Source organism: Leopardus geoffroyi, chromosome B4, assembly GCF_018350155.1.
Source record: "Leopardus geoffroyi isolate Oge1 chromosome B4, O.geoffroyi_Oge1_pat1.0, whole genome shotgun sequence".
In the NCBI taxonomy this organism is placed as follows: domain Eukaryota; kingdom Metazoa; phylum Chordata; class Mammalia; order Carnivora; family Felidae; genus Leopardus; species Leopardus geoffroyi.
The window spans coordinates 61380894-61396780 of NC_059341.1; the positions used below are offsets into that span (position 1 = coordinate 61380894).

General features: G+C 39.3%; 1 protein-coding gene across 3 annotated transcripts in view; it reads left to right on the plus strand.

Annotated features, from left to right (window-relative positions):
- The first annotated feature begins 5098 nt into the window (after window positions 1–5098).
- Window positions 5099–15887, plus strand: part of MRPS35 (mitochondrial ribosomal protein S35) — a 47904-nt gene continuing 37115 nt past the window's right edge. Inside the window, exons 1-5 of one of the 3 annotated variants that reach the window (XM_045464438.1) lie at window positions 5148–5261; window positions 6728–6827; window positions 8827–8873; window positions 10755–10922; window positions 14112–14172. In XM_045464438.1, the coding sequence (XP_045320394.1) occupies window positions 10779–10922; window positions 14112–14172 (205 nt within the window). In that variant the 5' untranslated portion in view covers window positions 5148–5261; window positions 6728–6827; window positions 8827–8873; window positions 10755–10778. Of the gene's footprint in view, window positions 5262–6727; window positions 6828–8826; window positions 8874–10754; window positions 10923–14111; window positions 14173–15887 lie in introns of all 3 variants that reach the window. The other 2 variants (XM_045464436.1, XM_045464437.1) reach the window with 2 other exon arrangements.

Below are 15887 nucleotides of genomic sequence, written 5' to 3' on the forward strand. Positions count from 1 at the left end.
CTGTAAGGCAAAAAGAAAAAATATTCTAATAGGCAAGCTCACACACTTGCATCATCCAAGCATGGGGTATGTTGTTGTTTTTTTTACACCCACCCTCCATTGAATGAAAATGATCACCTGGGTCAAAAAATATAATGTCATGACTACGGAGAGGGAAAAACCCTGCCTGCATTGCAGGGAAAAGTTACAATTTCCTTTATTCAATTATAAAAATGGGAGGAGGGGATAATAAAGTCACCCTTAAAGTTTGATTTGCTTAAAAAATGCGTCTTTGTGGGGCGCCTGGGTGGCGCAGTCGGTTAAGCGTCCGACTTCAGCCAGGTCACGATCTCGCGGTCCGTGAGTTCGAGCCCCGCGTCGGGCTCTGGGCTGATGGCTCAGAGCCTGGAGCCTGTTTCCGATTCTGTGTCTCCCTCTTTCTCTGCCCCTCCCCTGTTCATACTCTGTCTCTCTCTGTCCCAAAAATAAATTAAAAAAAAAAAAAATTGAAAAAAAAATGCGTCTTTGTTTATTATAATAAGTCTAGAACTTGAAAGTGTAAAATATATTTTTACTGCTGCGGGTGGAAGGTGGCTGGGGTGAGGTGGTGCCATGCAGTCTCATGGACTACAGAACAGGTTTAATTACATTTACAATACCAGTTTCATTCCAGGACTCCTAGGCAAAACCTCATTCCCCTTTCTTCCCCTAAGCTCTGCCTTTGCTCCCAGCTCATCCCCAGCTGCTTTCTCTGTGCACAGAGGATCTTGGTGGGATTCACTTTAGGACTCACTTGAGTGTCAGCTTTTTCTAGGATTTAAACACAGTGACCCCTATAGCAATCCCTTGTAATGATGATTAACATTTGTTTAGTATTTACAGTAAGTAAAGTGTATTCACTTATAAAAACCATCTTTGCTTAAAAGCCTGGGTAGAATTCTAGTACTTTAAGGGAGGAAAACTAACAGAAGCAAAAAAAATGCTTAAAAGTGAAAATGAAAGATTCACTCACATGACTGGTCAATGATTATATGTTAGGCCCTGTCCTGCGCCTTTCCAATCCAGTAGTAAAAAGAACAAAGTCCCTACTCTTGGGCAGTCTCTCTTTTAACGGTGGAAGACTATCCATAAGCAAATATATGTGTATATACTTAAAATGCAGCTTAAAAAAGTATATCGGGTGTTATGTGAAAATAAAGCATGGATAAAGGGATCGAGGGTGAGGACGTGCTACTTTATATGGGGTGGGTAAGGGAGACCTCTGAGAAGGGAGTAATTGACCAGAGGTCTCAATGAAGAGGGAAAGCATCAGAGCAGATAAATCTGGGAAAGAATGTTCCAGGCTTAGAGAGCGGTAAAGGCAAAGGGCTAAAACAGGAGTGGAGTTGATGTGATTGAAGCACATACTTGTAGGACTTGATTTTATTCTGAGTGATAAAGGGAGAGAAATGCCTCGATCTGCTTTACAATTCAAAACCCTCACTTGATTGCTGGCTGGAGACTAGATTGTGGGGAGGAAAGAGTGAAAGCAGAGCCCAGGGAGCAGCTAGGAAGCTATTATAATAAGAGGGAAAAGGATCAAAGTGGTACAGGAGGAGGGATGAAAAGGTCAGATCTAGGAATAGTTGAAGGTAAAACTTACAGCGTTTGCTGATGACTGGATGAAGAATATGAAATGCATCACAATTAGAATGCTGTCTTTCCAAATTTCTTAAATATTACGGATGTATGCAAAGGAAGAAATAAAGCCATGCACTTTGTGCCTGGAAGGTTAGAATACCCAATTAATGTTTCCTTGGCATATAGTGACCCCTATCTGTGGCAATGCTGTGTAGAGTAAGCTATCAAGAAAGTAGTTAGTATAGTAAAAACAACCTTCAGCTTGAAATCAGATGTAGGTTTGAGTTGAATTATCTAAAGAGCAGAGTCTGGTGACTTAACTCTTTGTTTTCTTATTTGTAAATGGGACTTAGTTCAACTAATACAAAGGAGACAATGCTTGTGACGACATTTTCTATACTAAATTGTAAGCTGATGAAAATGTCGAAGACTCTAATAATACAAATTATAAATATTCATGTTCTAAACAGCTGGAAGATATAAGTCAAAGGCTTACCATGTCTTTTTTAAAATTTTTACTTATTTACTTTTAAGTTTATTTACTTTGAGACAGAGATAGTGGGGGAGGGGCCGAGAGAGAGGGGACAGAGAGAATTCCAAGCAGGTTCTGCACTGTTAATGCAGAGCCTGACATGGGGCTTGAACCCATGAACCGTGAGATCATAAGTGAAACTTTCCCTGATTTAAGATAGTACATTTTTTAAAAAATGTGTATTTTGCTGAAAAAAGGGACAGAAGTATACAAAGTTAAGGCTTCAGGAATCTCACCTCCTCTTTCCACATCTATTCCCTCCAGTTTGCTGTTACTTTACAGAACATGTACTGCATATTAAAAATATTTTACACAAATGGAATTATATGATCTATAACCTGCATTTTTTAAAACAACTATATACTTTGGACAATACTCCATGCTAATCAATTTATACCCACTCAGTCCTCTTTAAGGCTGACATCAGTGATTTTCAATCCTGCCCATATATTAGATTCACTTGGGAAACTTAAAAGCAAAACCAAAAACCCAATGCATTTCAGAGTGAGGGCCTAGACAAGTTTTCTTAAATGTCTTGAGGTGATTATAATGTGCAGTCAGGATTAGGTTTCCACGTGTGCAAATAGCACTCTGTGTTATATGTATATACCTTAAAATATTTAAGCAATATTATTTTGATGGATATTTAGATTTCAAGGTCCATTCACATACCTGGATATTGTCTATTAACCATGCTTGTAAGTAAACATTCTCCGTTCACTCACTTTTTAGAAAGATGATGGTTTTGACCAAAAGCTCTCTGACAGAAAGTCATCGGATTAATCTACGGTTTAAATATAATAACCCATTATCAAAAGCCTTAATATTTAAAATCATTCCACATGGGACTGGCTGCATAATTTGTGGAGCCCCGTATGAACTGAAAATGTGTGGCCCTTTGTTTTAAAGTTGTCAATAATTTCAGGGCACCTGGGTGGCTCAGTCTGTTAAGCATCCGGCTTCGGCCCAGGTCATGATCTCACAGTTCGTGAGTTTCAGCCCCATATCGGGATCTCTGCCATCAGCACAGACCCTGCTTCAAATCTTCTCCCCCACCCCCCTCTACCCCTTCCCTGCTCACTCAAAAATAATTTAAAAAATTTAAATTGTCAATAACTTCAAGACAGGGATAGCAGAACTCTAAGCCAAACACGGGGTTCCTCTAAGTGTGAGTTGCATGCCCATGCCTCCATTTGTCTTCTGCAATATGTTGAATTATTTGGTCATGAAAGCCGAAGATTTTTATCATAAGTGAGTGCACTTTTAAGAATTTTTCCAACTGAAAAATTATGTAATTCTTAGTGACTCCAATGTGCATGCCTTATTCTTTTTTTTTTTTTAAGTTTATTTATTTATTTTGAGAGAGAGAAAGAGAGGGAGAGAATCCCAAGCAGGTTCTGCACTGTCAGTGTGGAACCAGACGGGGGGCTCAAACACAAACCGGTGAGATCATGACCTGAGCCAGTCAAGAGTCAGATGCTTTACCCCCTGAGCCACCCAGGCACCCCTACATGCTTTATTCTTTACATTGCATTGAAACATTATTATTGCCTGTTGACAGCATTACAAATGAGATAACTCTTAATATAGAATGAACCTTATTGTACTTGATGCTTAGGAAAACAATCACTATTTCTCTAGCTCCTCTAACTCTGGTCATGTCTGTCCACTAATGTCTTACAGAGACAGTACAACAAAAAGGAAACACAGGAAGGCAGAGTGAGGACCTAAGTCTCAACTTCTTGCTCAGAAATTGAGAAATCTCTGAATATAAACTAATTCCATAAGGATTCATACTTCTTTTGTCCCTAAATTTGTATGGGATAGGTCTTGCACTTCATCCTACTGAAACATACATACTGGAGAGAGCAAAAATGGCTGCTGTATTGACCCTGAGATTAATTCCAGTGGCCACTATTTATATCTGCCTTTTGAAACATAACTACTTAATCACAACAGTCTTGAGGAAAATATTATTGTTCCCATTTTCCACGAAACTGAAGCTCAGACATGTTAGGTAGATTTTCCCCAGATCACAATGAAACAGAGCCTGGATTCCAGCCTGCTATCTATCTGACTAAAAGGCCATGCTTTGAATCTTAAAAAGAGGAGAGGGTAGAACACCAAGTGAAGACAGAAGGAGACTGCAGTCCTGTGTCTACAAGCCAAGGGCTGCCAGGAAACCATCAGAAGCGAGGAGGGAGGCATAAACAGATTCTCCTTCAGAATCTCCAGAAGGAACTGTTAAACCTTATTTTTAAATTTTTTAAAAATACTTATTTTTGAGAGAGAGACACAATGTGAGCAGGTGAGGGGCAGACAGAGTGGAAGACACAGGGTCCCAGGCAGGTTCCAAGCTCTGAGCTGTCAGCACAGAGCCCAATGTGGGGCTGGAACCCACGAACCGTGAAATCATGACCTGAGCCGAAATTAGGCGCTTAAGGTGCTTAACCGACTGAACCACCCAGGTGCCCCAGAACTTTGGATGTATTAACTTGATTAGGATCAACCCAGCCACGTAAAAATGAAGTCAAGTTTTAAACTCAAGTAGTCTGGCTCAAGAGGCTATCCACTTAACTACTATCAGATACTGCTTCGCCCTTAGAGTATATCACTTGCACCAGCTCAAGGCTTCTTTAAACCAACAAAGTGTGTGGATAAGCAGCAACTGCAAAGGAGCAGGGCCCTAACATAAGTGGCCAGACTCCTGGGCTATCTGAAATCCCACCCAGACCACATTTGCCCTCTGTAAGCCACATTTCCCTCATCTCTTACGGTCCTCTTTGGACTGACTGCTTCGATTCCTTTTTCAACCTTGTTGTTTTCATTACTTTTTCCTATTTGGGGGCTACCTTCTTGCACATTTAACTCCAGTTCTGACTTTGCTGGCCCACGTGTTTTCTGTTTCTTCCCCCTGGGGGCGGGGCAAGCCGAAGCGAACCTGCGCGGTAGCGGCCGCACACCCTCCCCTTAACTCCAGGCTGCGCTTGTCCCATCCGGCTTGCCGTCGTCGCAGCCATGGCGGCCGCCACACTCCCCGCGTGGCTGGCCCTGCAGCCAGCGGCCAGGACCCTGCGTGCCTTCTGCACCGCCGTGTCTCCGGCCACCCGCTCTGCGATACCAAGCCCGCGTGAGTGTCTGTTGCGTCGCCTCCGGGCTTTGGGGGAGAGAGGGCGGCATACCGAATCCATGATGGCCACCGCGGTGGCAGAGGCCCTGCCGCCTGGGGGAAAGCCGGTACGTCCTCTGCTAGCCTGCCGCTGGCCCTCCCAGTAGGAAAGCCGCAGGCGTGGGTCTGAGCTCTGCGCCCGTGTCGCCGGGTTCCTAGTCGCCGATTTCTGCTTCTGGGTGCTCTGGGCGTGGCGAGCTTGCTCCCTCCCTCCCCCGTCACTTGCGCGCTTCCTGGTGCTCCCTAGCGCGGCCTTTGGCACGGGGTCACTCCAGTTACTAGTGCTCGGTGATGTTTGTTGGGCAGTGTTGAACCACGGATTTTCCCGAACGTTAAGAGAAGCATACAGTTGTCCCTGAACAAACTGCAGCTCTGAATTCCAGCCTTAGCTATGCCACCAAATGGGATGACCTTCATTCAACAGGCATTATGGAGATAACCTTCATTCAAGATACCGTTCTTGCCTTGGAGGAGTCTGTGGAAAAGACAGATTTGTTAACGGAATCATACTGTGAAGCATGAGGTGTTGTAATGGAAGCATGAATAGAGTAACAGAGGGGTTTTGAGGATGAGCTCACAAGAGTCACGGAAAGCTTAGTCAGGAAGGGGGCATGTCCTGTGCTATCCATGATACCTTCTAAAACATCTCTCATTTTCGTATAACCAACATTTTAGTCTAGGCCACCATCTCTCACTTTTACAGTAGTTTCTTTACTGCTCCCTGTTTCTGCCCTTGTTCTCCTACATGGAATTCTCACAGCAACCAGAGTGAAGTATTCAAAAAGAATCTTAGCTTGCCACTCCCTTGTTCAAAATCAGGAAAAGGTTTCTCATTGTTTAAGATGTGATAAATTCCTTAACTTGTCAGAGTGGCTCCGTAGTCTTAATGCATGGCTCTTTCATTAGATTTTTTTATTCCTTCTGTACTGTGTGCTAGGTAGTGTTATACGGGGATATAGCAAGGTCTCTCACCTAATGAAGTTCACATTCTTTTAGGAAATCCAACTATAAACAAAACAATGTCAGTACAATGTCAGGTGGTGATTAGTGCTATGAAGAAAAATAAAGCAGGGTATTGAGAACGATGGATTGGAGGAGTACTGGTTATAGAGTAGGAAAAGATTGGGTAGTCAGGAAAGACCTCCCTGGAGAAGTGACATTTGAGCAGAACCCGTGGTGGTGTGTATGTGTTTGTGTGTGGAGGGAACTGCAACTGCAAGGGACCAGGAGTGAAAAGGAGCTTAGGGTTGTGATCAAGGAACAGAAAGAAAGTCAACTTGGAGGTGAGTGAACTCAGGAGACTGGTAAGTAATGATCTGATCCCCCAAAGACTTTTAGGCATTTGGCTTGGATTTTATTATAAGTTTGGTATTATACTGGAAGGTTTTGAACACAGAAGTGATACAATGTAATTTATCTTTTAAAAGATCACTGACTGCAGTATGGAGACCCAACTTTAGGGGGAAAAGAATGGAATCCAGGAGAGATCAGTTTGGAAGCTATTGCAGTAGTCCAAATGAAATGATGGTGAGTTAGATTGAGGTGATAGCAGAGAAGGCGGTGTGGTTGAATGTGGGATATATTTTGAAGGTATAGCTAAGAGGACTTACTGATGGATTTGGTATTTGATGAGGCATGAGGAAAAGTCTTAGGAAGCATGTTAGATTTTTGTCCTGAGCAATTGGATGAATGGAGATATCATTTACAGGGATTGGGAAGACTGGAATAAGAAATCAAGAGCTCTGTCAATGATGTGTTATAGTTGAGGTGCCTATTGAATATTTCCAGCCTCCTTTCTCAGTGCATTTTCTGTTCTCTTCTTAAATTTCAACGATACTGAACTTTTTAATATTGATTTTCCATTTCCCCTTTCTTCATAGGATACTTTCTCTCACTTGCCTGTTCCCAGGGTTACCTCCTGCTCATCCTTAAGGTTTTAGCTTAAAGTCCAGTTCTTCAGGGAGATTTCCCCCAACTAATTGACTGAGTTTGGTCCCCTGCTATTTGTTGTCCTTAATATTTATGACTTTATTGAAATTACTTGATAAATAGTTATCTTATTTGACAACCTCTACATTCTGTGAGAGCAGGGTCTGTGTTTCTCTTGCTCATTGCTGCTTTCTCAGTTTCTGGTATACAATATCACTGAAATGATTTTTGAATGAATAAATGAATTACTATCACAGAATGAATAAGAATTTGTCCGATGAAGGGGTGCCTGGGTGGCTCAACTAAGCATCCAACTTCAGTTCAGGTCATGATCTCACAGTTCACAGGTTTGAGTCCCATCTCAGGCTCTACTGACAGCTCAGAGCCTGGAACCTGCTTCAGATTCTGTGTCTCCCTCTCTCTCTACCCCTCCCCTGCTCATACTCTGTCTCTCTCTCTAAAAAATAAATAAACATTTTTAAAAAAAAAAAAAAAAAAAAAAAAAAAGGATTTGTCAGCTGAAGACAGAAACCAGGCAGAGGGAAAGGAGGCACATTCCAGGTAGAAGAGAAAACATTAGGTTTGGAGAAAGTCCAAAGGGTCTGGTACTAGAAGTTCAGTGTAACTGTGGGACCTTGTGAAGGGAGATGAAGTTAGAGATAGAAGTGGTTCAGAGTGTGAAGAGTCTTGTGTGCTGTGCTATTGTCACCCTGACTCTTCGATCCTTAGTTTTCTTGGCTGTAAATGACCTCTAAATAAGGATAATAATAGTACTTAACAGTTATTGTGAACAATAAGATTAAATGAGATGAGTGAAAAGTATGTAGCATAGTGTGTGGCATGTGAAAGTGCTAAATAAGTATAGCCATTATTACTGTAATGTAGCAAAACATTTAGAGAGGCATAAGGTAGTATTATGAAAGGTATATACTGTAAGTAATTTGCCCTCTTCTATAGGTATGTGATTTATTAGGAACGGCTATGAGTTTTACTATTATTGGCATTATTGTAACATTGGCAGTTCTGGGGGCACCTAGGTGGCTCAGTCGGTTAAGCGTCCGACTTTGGCTCAGGTCATGATCTCGTGGTCCATGAGTTCCAGCCCTGCATCGGGCTCTGTGGCTGACAGCTCAGAGCCTGGGGCCTGCTTCGTATTCTGTGCCGCCCTCTTTCTCTCTCTGTCCCTCCCCCACTCATGTTCTCTCTCTCAAAATAATAAACGTTAAAAAAAAAAAATTTCAAATCAGTTATCTTTAAAAATGCAACATAGTTATTTCTAACTAGATGTTTTAACTTGGGAAAGTGAGTTAATTTGACTATGGACTTTAGAATTTATTGAAAATATTTCATTAGATGATAAATTCACTATATCATCAGTCACAATATACTTTATGTTTAAATAACTTGGGAATTTTCTTAACTATTTCTGACTTTTCATTTTCATTAAGATGAGTTAGTCCCAAGCTCACAGAAAATGGATTATTGTTTCCTTTTTGTATTACTGAATACCTGAAATTATCTGAGAGTTACAGGATCATTACCAGTGTTGAACAGTCTGCATTATACAGTTCTCTGTAACTATTATGTTGTCTTCTAGGTACAGCAGGCAGAACATCCAGATATGAAAGACCACTGAGAAGAAAGGTAAACAATTAATGTTGTCTGTATATACTATCATAATGGTTTCTGAAGTTCTAAAATGAGACAGATATTCACGATGAGGCAGAAGGGTGCTGCCCAAGAAGGCTTTCAAAGGGGGTGTTTACATGGTGACTGCCAGAGCCTTGTCTGCAGTCTGGACTGGTTTTTGTCAGTACTCCAAGAATGGATCATCTTTGAGAGGTGAGCTCACTCATACACTCCCAGGAAATAGGTATATAAACTAGAATATAGACTTATTTTTGATGATGCCTTTAATAATCATGAAGTCTGGGATGTGTATATTAATCTAACCCAGTTTGGTTTTACCCTGTCGGCAACTCTATGGAAGAATCCAAATTATTAGGTCACTTGTTGAGTATGAACAGAGGCATATTATTAGATGGAAGTTAAATGGCTAAATTGCACCGAATTATAACTATCTAGAGTAGTTATTTTCACAGGAATATACCCTGCTTCTAGGACATACACACTACACTGGTTTTGATTCTGCTTTGTTTGGCATTGCCAAGTTTTGCTTTCTTCAGCCCTTCTTCATACCCAGGGTATGCTGGCCATGCCCTTCTAATGAATACAGTTTTTATTTTTTTAATTTTTTTTTTAATCTAAAAAAAAATTTTTTTTTAACGTTTATTTGAGACAGAGAGAGACAGAGCATGAACGGGGGAGGGTCAGAGAGAGAGAGAGAGGGAGACACAGAATCTGAAACAGGCTCCAGGATCCGAGCTGTCAGCACAGAGCCCGACGCGGGGCTCGAACTCACGAACCACGAGATCATGACCTGAGCCGAAGTTGGATGCTTAATCGACTGAGCCACCCAGGCGCTCCAATGAATACAGTTTTTAAAAAAATATGTGTATGTTAATGTGATTGACTAAACTATCATATAGCTATCCTCTGGGACAGAGTCATAATTTCTCATTATTTATTCAGCTAATTTCACCCTAATTTAGTTATTTCTAAGCTCTTGTTATTCATTTCTTATTTCCTTTATTTCCAAATTTTCAGTATCCCTTCATGTCCTGACTTCCATCAAAGAAGTTCTAAAAACTGTAGGTAGTCACCAGCCTACTGTGGTTCAGCTTACGATTTTTCAACTTTATGGTGGTGGAAACCAGTACACATTCAGTAGAAACTGTACTTGGAATTTTGAATTTTGATCTTTTCCTGGACTAGCATTACATGGTACGAAACTTTAGTTTCACAGCAGTGACAGTGAGCCATAGCTCCCAGTCAGCCACACAGTCATGAGCATAAGTAACCAATACCCTTAACAACTATTCTGTACCCATATAACCATTCTTTTTTTTCACTTGCAGTACAGTATTCAATATGTTATATGACATATTCAACACTTTATTATCAAATAGGCTTTGTGTTAGGTGATTTTACCCAAATGTAGGCTTAAGTGTTCTGAGCACATTTAAAGGAGGCTACACTAAGCTTGCTCAGTATGTCAGGTGTACTGATGCATTTTTGACTTACAGTATTTTCAACTTAGGATGGGTTTATCAGGACATTAACCCATTGTAAGTTGAGGAAGATCTGTATTTCAAAATACATTGTTACTCTTTCACAAACAAAATGTAAAAAGTTTGCTAAAAGTCTGAGTAAATCCATAGAAATAATTTTTAGTAAAGGACATGTGTGCTATTCAAGGGGATCCTTCCCAGAGGGTTTGCAGAAACAAAGCAAAAATATTAGATAGGTTTGGTGTTTTTACATTTGAATAGCGGCAGCTTTGTGCAAGGTCAGATTTTATGAAGGTTGCTATTCTGCTTATGTTTCTCTTGATTTCAGTTTTTTTGCTCTGAGATTAAAGATCATGTTCATATTTAAAATATTTAACTATTTTATATTCCTTAGGCATTACCTCCTAGGACAGAGAAAATGACTGTTGACCTGGACTGGCCCAGTGTTTATCCTGTTGCAGCACCATTTAAACCCTCTGCTGTACCTCTTCCTGTTCGAATGGGTTATCCAGTAAAAAGAGGGGTGCCCATGGCAAAGGAGGGAAATCTAGAACTTTTAAAGGTAAGATAAGTTACTGTTTTATTGGCTTTTATATCTAAATAAATGCTGATCCTCTTCCCGTGCCTACCCTGCCTTGTACTTCAAGGTTCAGTATGTAGCAGCTTATTGTATTTTAGTTGAATTTTTTTTTCAGTTTATAATGGATGATATATTCTGATTATCCATGGTAAAGAAGATTCAAAGAATCCTAGGCATTTAAGAATATAATTAATTGGTCCAATGGCTTCCCTTTTGGCTTTTTCTTCTCTATTATATCTTTTTGGTTTTGTATCTTTCAAGTGGAACTAAGGAAAGTGAAATAACCTAATTTGAGAATGAGAACTGGGGTCTGAAATCTACATTTTTTTTTTTTTAATGTTTGTTTATTATTTTGAGAGAGAGAGACAGGGCGCAAGTGGGGGAGGAGCAAAGAAAGAGGGAGACACAGAATCTGAAGCAGGCTCTAGGCTCTGAGCTGTCAGCACAGAGCCCGACGCAGGGCTCAAACTCACAGACCATGAGATCGTGACCTGAGCCAAAGTTGGACACTTAACCGACTGAGCCACCCAGGCACCCCTGAAATCTTTTAAGAGAGAGATTTTAAAACTTTTCTATCCAGAAAGGTAAAATATTATTTAATATTGTTATAGTCCTTAAACTTCTTTATTTCTTGAAGCAAAATACATCATTAAATGCTTCAGTTGGTAGCATCTATAATGATTTATGAACTGTAAGCTTTTTTAAAGAAAATATGAATATGCTTAGCCTGAGAATGCATATCTTAGATGGTTCCTGTTATATACAGTAGTCATTGGTGAACTGTGTTTTCCACTATATGAGAGTCTTTTTCTTCTTTTTTTTTGTTTTTAAGTGAAGTATAGTTGACCTGCCATGTTACATTAGTCTCAGGTGTACAACATAGTGATTCCACAATCTGTGTGTTACACTGTGCTCACCACAACTATAGCTGCCATCTGTTACCATACAACACTGTTAAAATACTGTTGAGTATATTTCTGTGCTCTTTTAGCCCTATGACTTACTTATTCCATAGTGGAAGCCTGTGTCTCCCACCCCCCTTCACCTGTTTCTTTTATCCTTCCATGCCCCTTCCCTCTGGCAACCATCAGTTCTCTGTATTTATGGGTCTGTTTCTGCTTTTTGTTTTGTTCTTTAGATTCCACATATAAGTGAAATCATATGGCATTTGTCTTTTTCTGGCCTATTTCACTTAGCATATATATGAGAATCTTGAAAAAAAAAATTTGCTGAAAGGTGATGATAAAAAAATGAGATGGTACAATGGAGGAGTTGTCTCCTGGTAGAGATGAGTAAATGAAACTTGGAAATGTGAATGTTACAAGACATGTAAAAAAACAGACATTGAGGAAACTAATCTTTTCTTCAAGTGAAAGAAAAGAACTTAGTTTAAAGAATAGGCCTTTGGAAAATACCACTAGGTAGGTGAGAGAGGCTAGGAATATATCTGTAATAATGCTAATGGTTGTGAATGATATTTTAATAAACATAAAAATCCAAACATTTAATGTATGCCATCCTTTTTAAGAATCAACTATATAGGGATGTCTGGGTAGCTTAGTTGGTTAAGTATCTGACTCTTGATTTCTGCTCAGGTCATAACCTCACGATTTGTGAATTTGAGCCCGACAGAGCCTGCTTGAGATTGTCTCTCTGTCTCTCTCTCTCTGCCTCTCCCCCGCTGTCTCTTTAGCATGCATGCATGTGTGTGCGCTCTCTCAAAATAAATAAATGAACTATAGTTATAAAAAAGAATCAACGATATATGTTATTAGTCCAGTGATGTGATGTATTCCTAGGGGGTGCTATTGGGTAAGCTTAGTAACCAAGCTAATATATACAGAGTACATGAAGCAGTGCCAATATAAATTCTATGGACACATTAGCTATTTTTATACTTCTATGATTTTGAGAGACTATAATTTCATTTTTAAACAATAGAGGTATAGAAAATAAAGTCACCTACCCCATAATTTCCATTTTCAGTGTCTATTTTCTCTTAATTAAAATAAACATTTCTGATCACCACTCAAGATTCCAAGCATAATATTTGAAGTAAATTTCTACTTGTTCAAATTTTCTGTCCAAATGAGTTTCTTTAAAACTCTTCAGATGCTTGGGGCGCCTGGGTGGCGCAGTCGGTTAAGCGTCCGACTTCAGCCAGGTCACGATCTCGCGGTCTGTGAGTTCGAGCCCCGCGTCGGGCACTGGGCTGATGGCTCAGAGCCTGGAGCCTGTTTCCAATTCTGTGTCTCCCTCTCTCTCTGCCCCTCCCCCGTTCATGCTCTGTCTCTCTCTGTCCCAAAAATAAATAAACGTTGAAAAAAAAAAAAATTAAAAAAAACAAAACAAAACTCTTCAGATGCTTAACATTATTCAAGAAATAAGGTAGGAAATCTTATTTATTTGAAGGATTCATATCTTTGGTCTTTCCTAAATTTCCATTGGCCCTGTGAATGAGCTCCTAATATATATCATCATAAATGTATACCATATTTCATTAACTGTAAAGACTTGCTAACTTCATTTATTCAGTTTATAAAATGTCTGTTAAGTACAAAGTGGAAAATATAGCACCATGCTGTGTATTCCAGGGGACTTAGGATGATTAAACAATAATGTGTGTCCTTAAACCCTTTCAATTTTATTTTTTTTTTTTAATTTTTTTTTTTCAACGTTTATTTATTTTTGGGACAGAGAGAGACAGAGCATGAACAGGGGAGGGGCAGAGAGAGAGAGGGAGACACAGAATTGGAAACAGGCTCCAGGCTCTGAGCCATCAGCCCAGAGCCCGACGCGGGGCTCGAACTCACGGACCGCGAGATCGTGACCTGGCTGAAGTCGGACGCTTAACCAACTGCGCCACCCAGGCGCCCCCCCTTTCAATTTTATAATGAAATTATGTAGATCTATAGATTATGGCAGGAAGAGTACTATAAAAACAGCATTTATTTTTTCCCACTATCATCATCATAAGATACATCATGAATCTATATTTCAAGGAATTCGTTTCCTAAATTCACAACACACGTGAAATAGAATTAATATTATAAAAACTAGATTTTATTTATTACAAAGTTTGTTGGGCTTAGGATTTAGTATTAGGAAAAAATTGTCTTTATGTTTTTGAGACATTAGGCTAATTTATCCTCTAAATTTCTCCACTTTTAGATCCCCAATTTTTTGCATTTGACACCTGTAGCAATTAAAAAGCACTGTGAAGCTCTTAAAGGTAAGTGATTGTTTTAGTATATGAAGTTAATACTGACTTTGAATAAAATAATCTCATTTCTAATGATAAAAGAGTCAGTTCATTAAGAGAATACAACATCCGTAAATGTTTATGCTCCTAAAATAGTAGCACCTAAATATATAAAGCAAGTATTAACGGAACTGAAGGGAGAAACAGATAGCAGTACAACAGTAGAGGACTCCAATACACCACTTTCAACAATAGATAGGTCATCCAGACAGAAAATCAGTAAAGAAACACTGGATGTAAACTATATATTAGACCAGATGTGTTTAACAGACGTTTACAGAATTTGATCCAACAGAAGCAGAATACACACATTCTTCTCAAACACACAGGAAACATTCTCCAGGATAGATCACGTGGTAGGCCACAAGACAAGTTGTAACAAATTTTAAAATATTGAAGTCACATTAGGCATCTTCTCTGACTACCCTGGAATAAAACTGGAATCTATTAACAAAAAGAAAACTGGAAAATTCACAAATATATGGAAATTGAACAACATGCCCCTAAACAACCATTGGTTCAAAGAAGAAATCAAAAGAAAAATTTTAAAAATCTTGAGACAAATGAAAATGGAAACAGAACATACCCAAACTTACGGAATGTAACAGAGGCATTTCTAAAACGGAAGTTGATAGCATGCATTAAGAAAGAAAGAGAGATCCCAAATAAACAACCTAATATATACCTCAAGGAACCAGAAAAAGATCTAAGCCCAAAGGTAGTAGAAAGAAGGGACTAAAGATTAGAATCGAAGTACAGACTAAAAAGGGAAGAAAAAAGATCAGTGAAACTAAGAGCTGGTGTTTTGAAGAGATAAACAACATACACAAACCTTTAACTAGATACACCAAGAAAAAAGAGGACTCAAATAAATTGCAAATGAAAGGAGACATTACAATTGATATCTCAGAAACATAAAGGATCATAAGGACTACTGTGAACAATTACTTGCCAACTAATTTGACGACCTAGAAGAAATGGATAAATTTCTAGAAACATACGATCTACCAAGATTGAATCATGAAGAAAGAGGAAATGTGAACAGACTAATTACTAGTAAGGAGATTGAATCGGTGATCAAGAACCTCCCAACATGGGGCACCTGGGTGACTCAGTCTGTTAAATGTCCAACTCTGATTTTGGCTCAGGTCATGGTCTCATAGTTCATGAAGTTGATTGAGCCCCACGTCTGTACTGACAGTATGGAGCCTGTTTGGAATTCTGTCTCTCCCTCTCTCATGGCCCTTTCCCTGTGCTCATGCACTCTCTCAAATAAATAAAAACATTAAAGAAAAAAAAAAAAGAAACCAACAAAAAAAAGTCCAGGATTAGGTGGCTTTACTGGTGAATTCTAATCATTTAAAGAGGTAATACCAGTACTTCTCAAGTTCTTCCAAAAAAAAGAGGAGGGAACACTTCCAAATTCATTTTATGAGGCCAACATTACCCTGATAACCAAAAGAAGACAAGGATACTACAAGAAAAGTGCCATAGGCCAATATCCTTGGTTAACATAGAAAAATCCTCACCAAAATATTACCAAACCAAATTCAACAGTACATTAAAAGGATTGTGTCTGACCAAGTGGGATTTATTTCAGAGATGCAAGGATGGTTCAACATACTCAAAAATCAAGCAATGTAATATGTATCCCATTAACAAAACAAAATGGGAAGAAATATAGG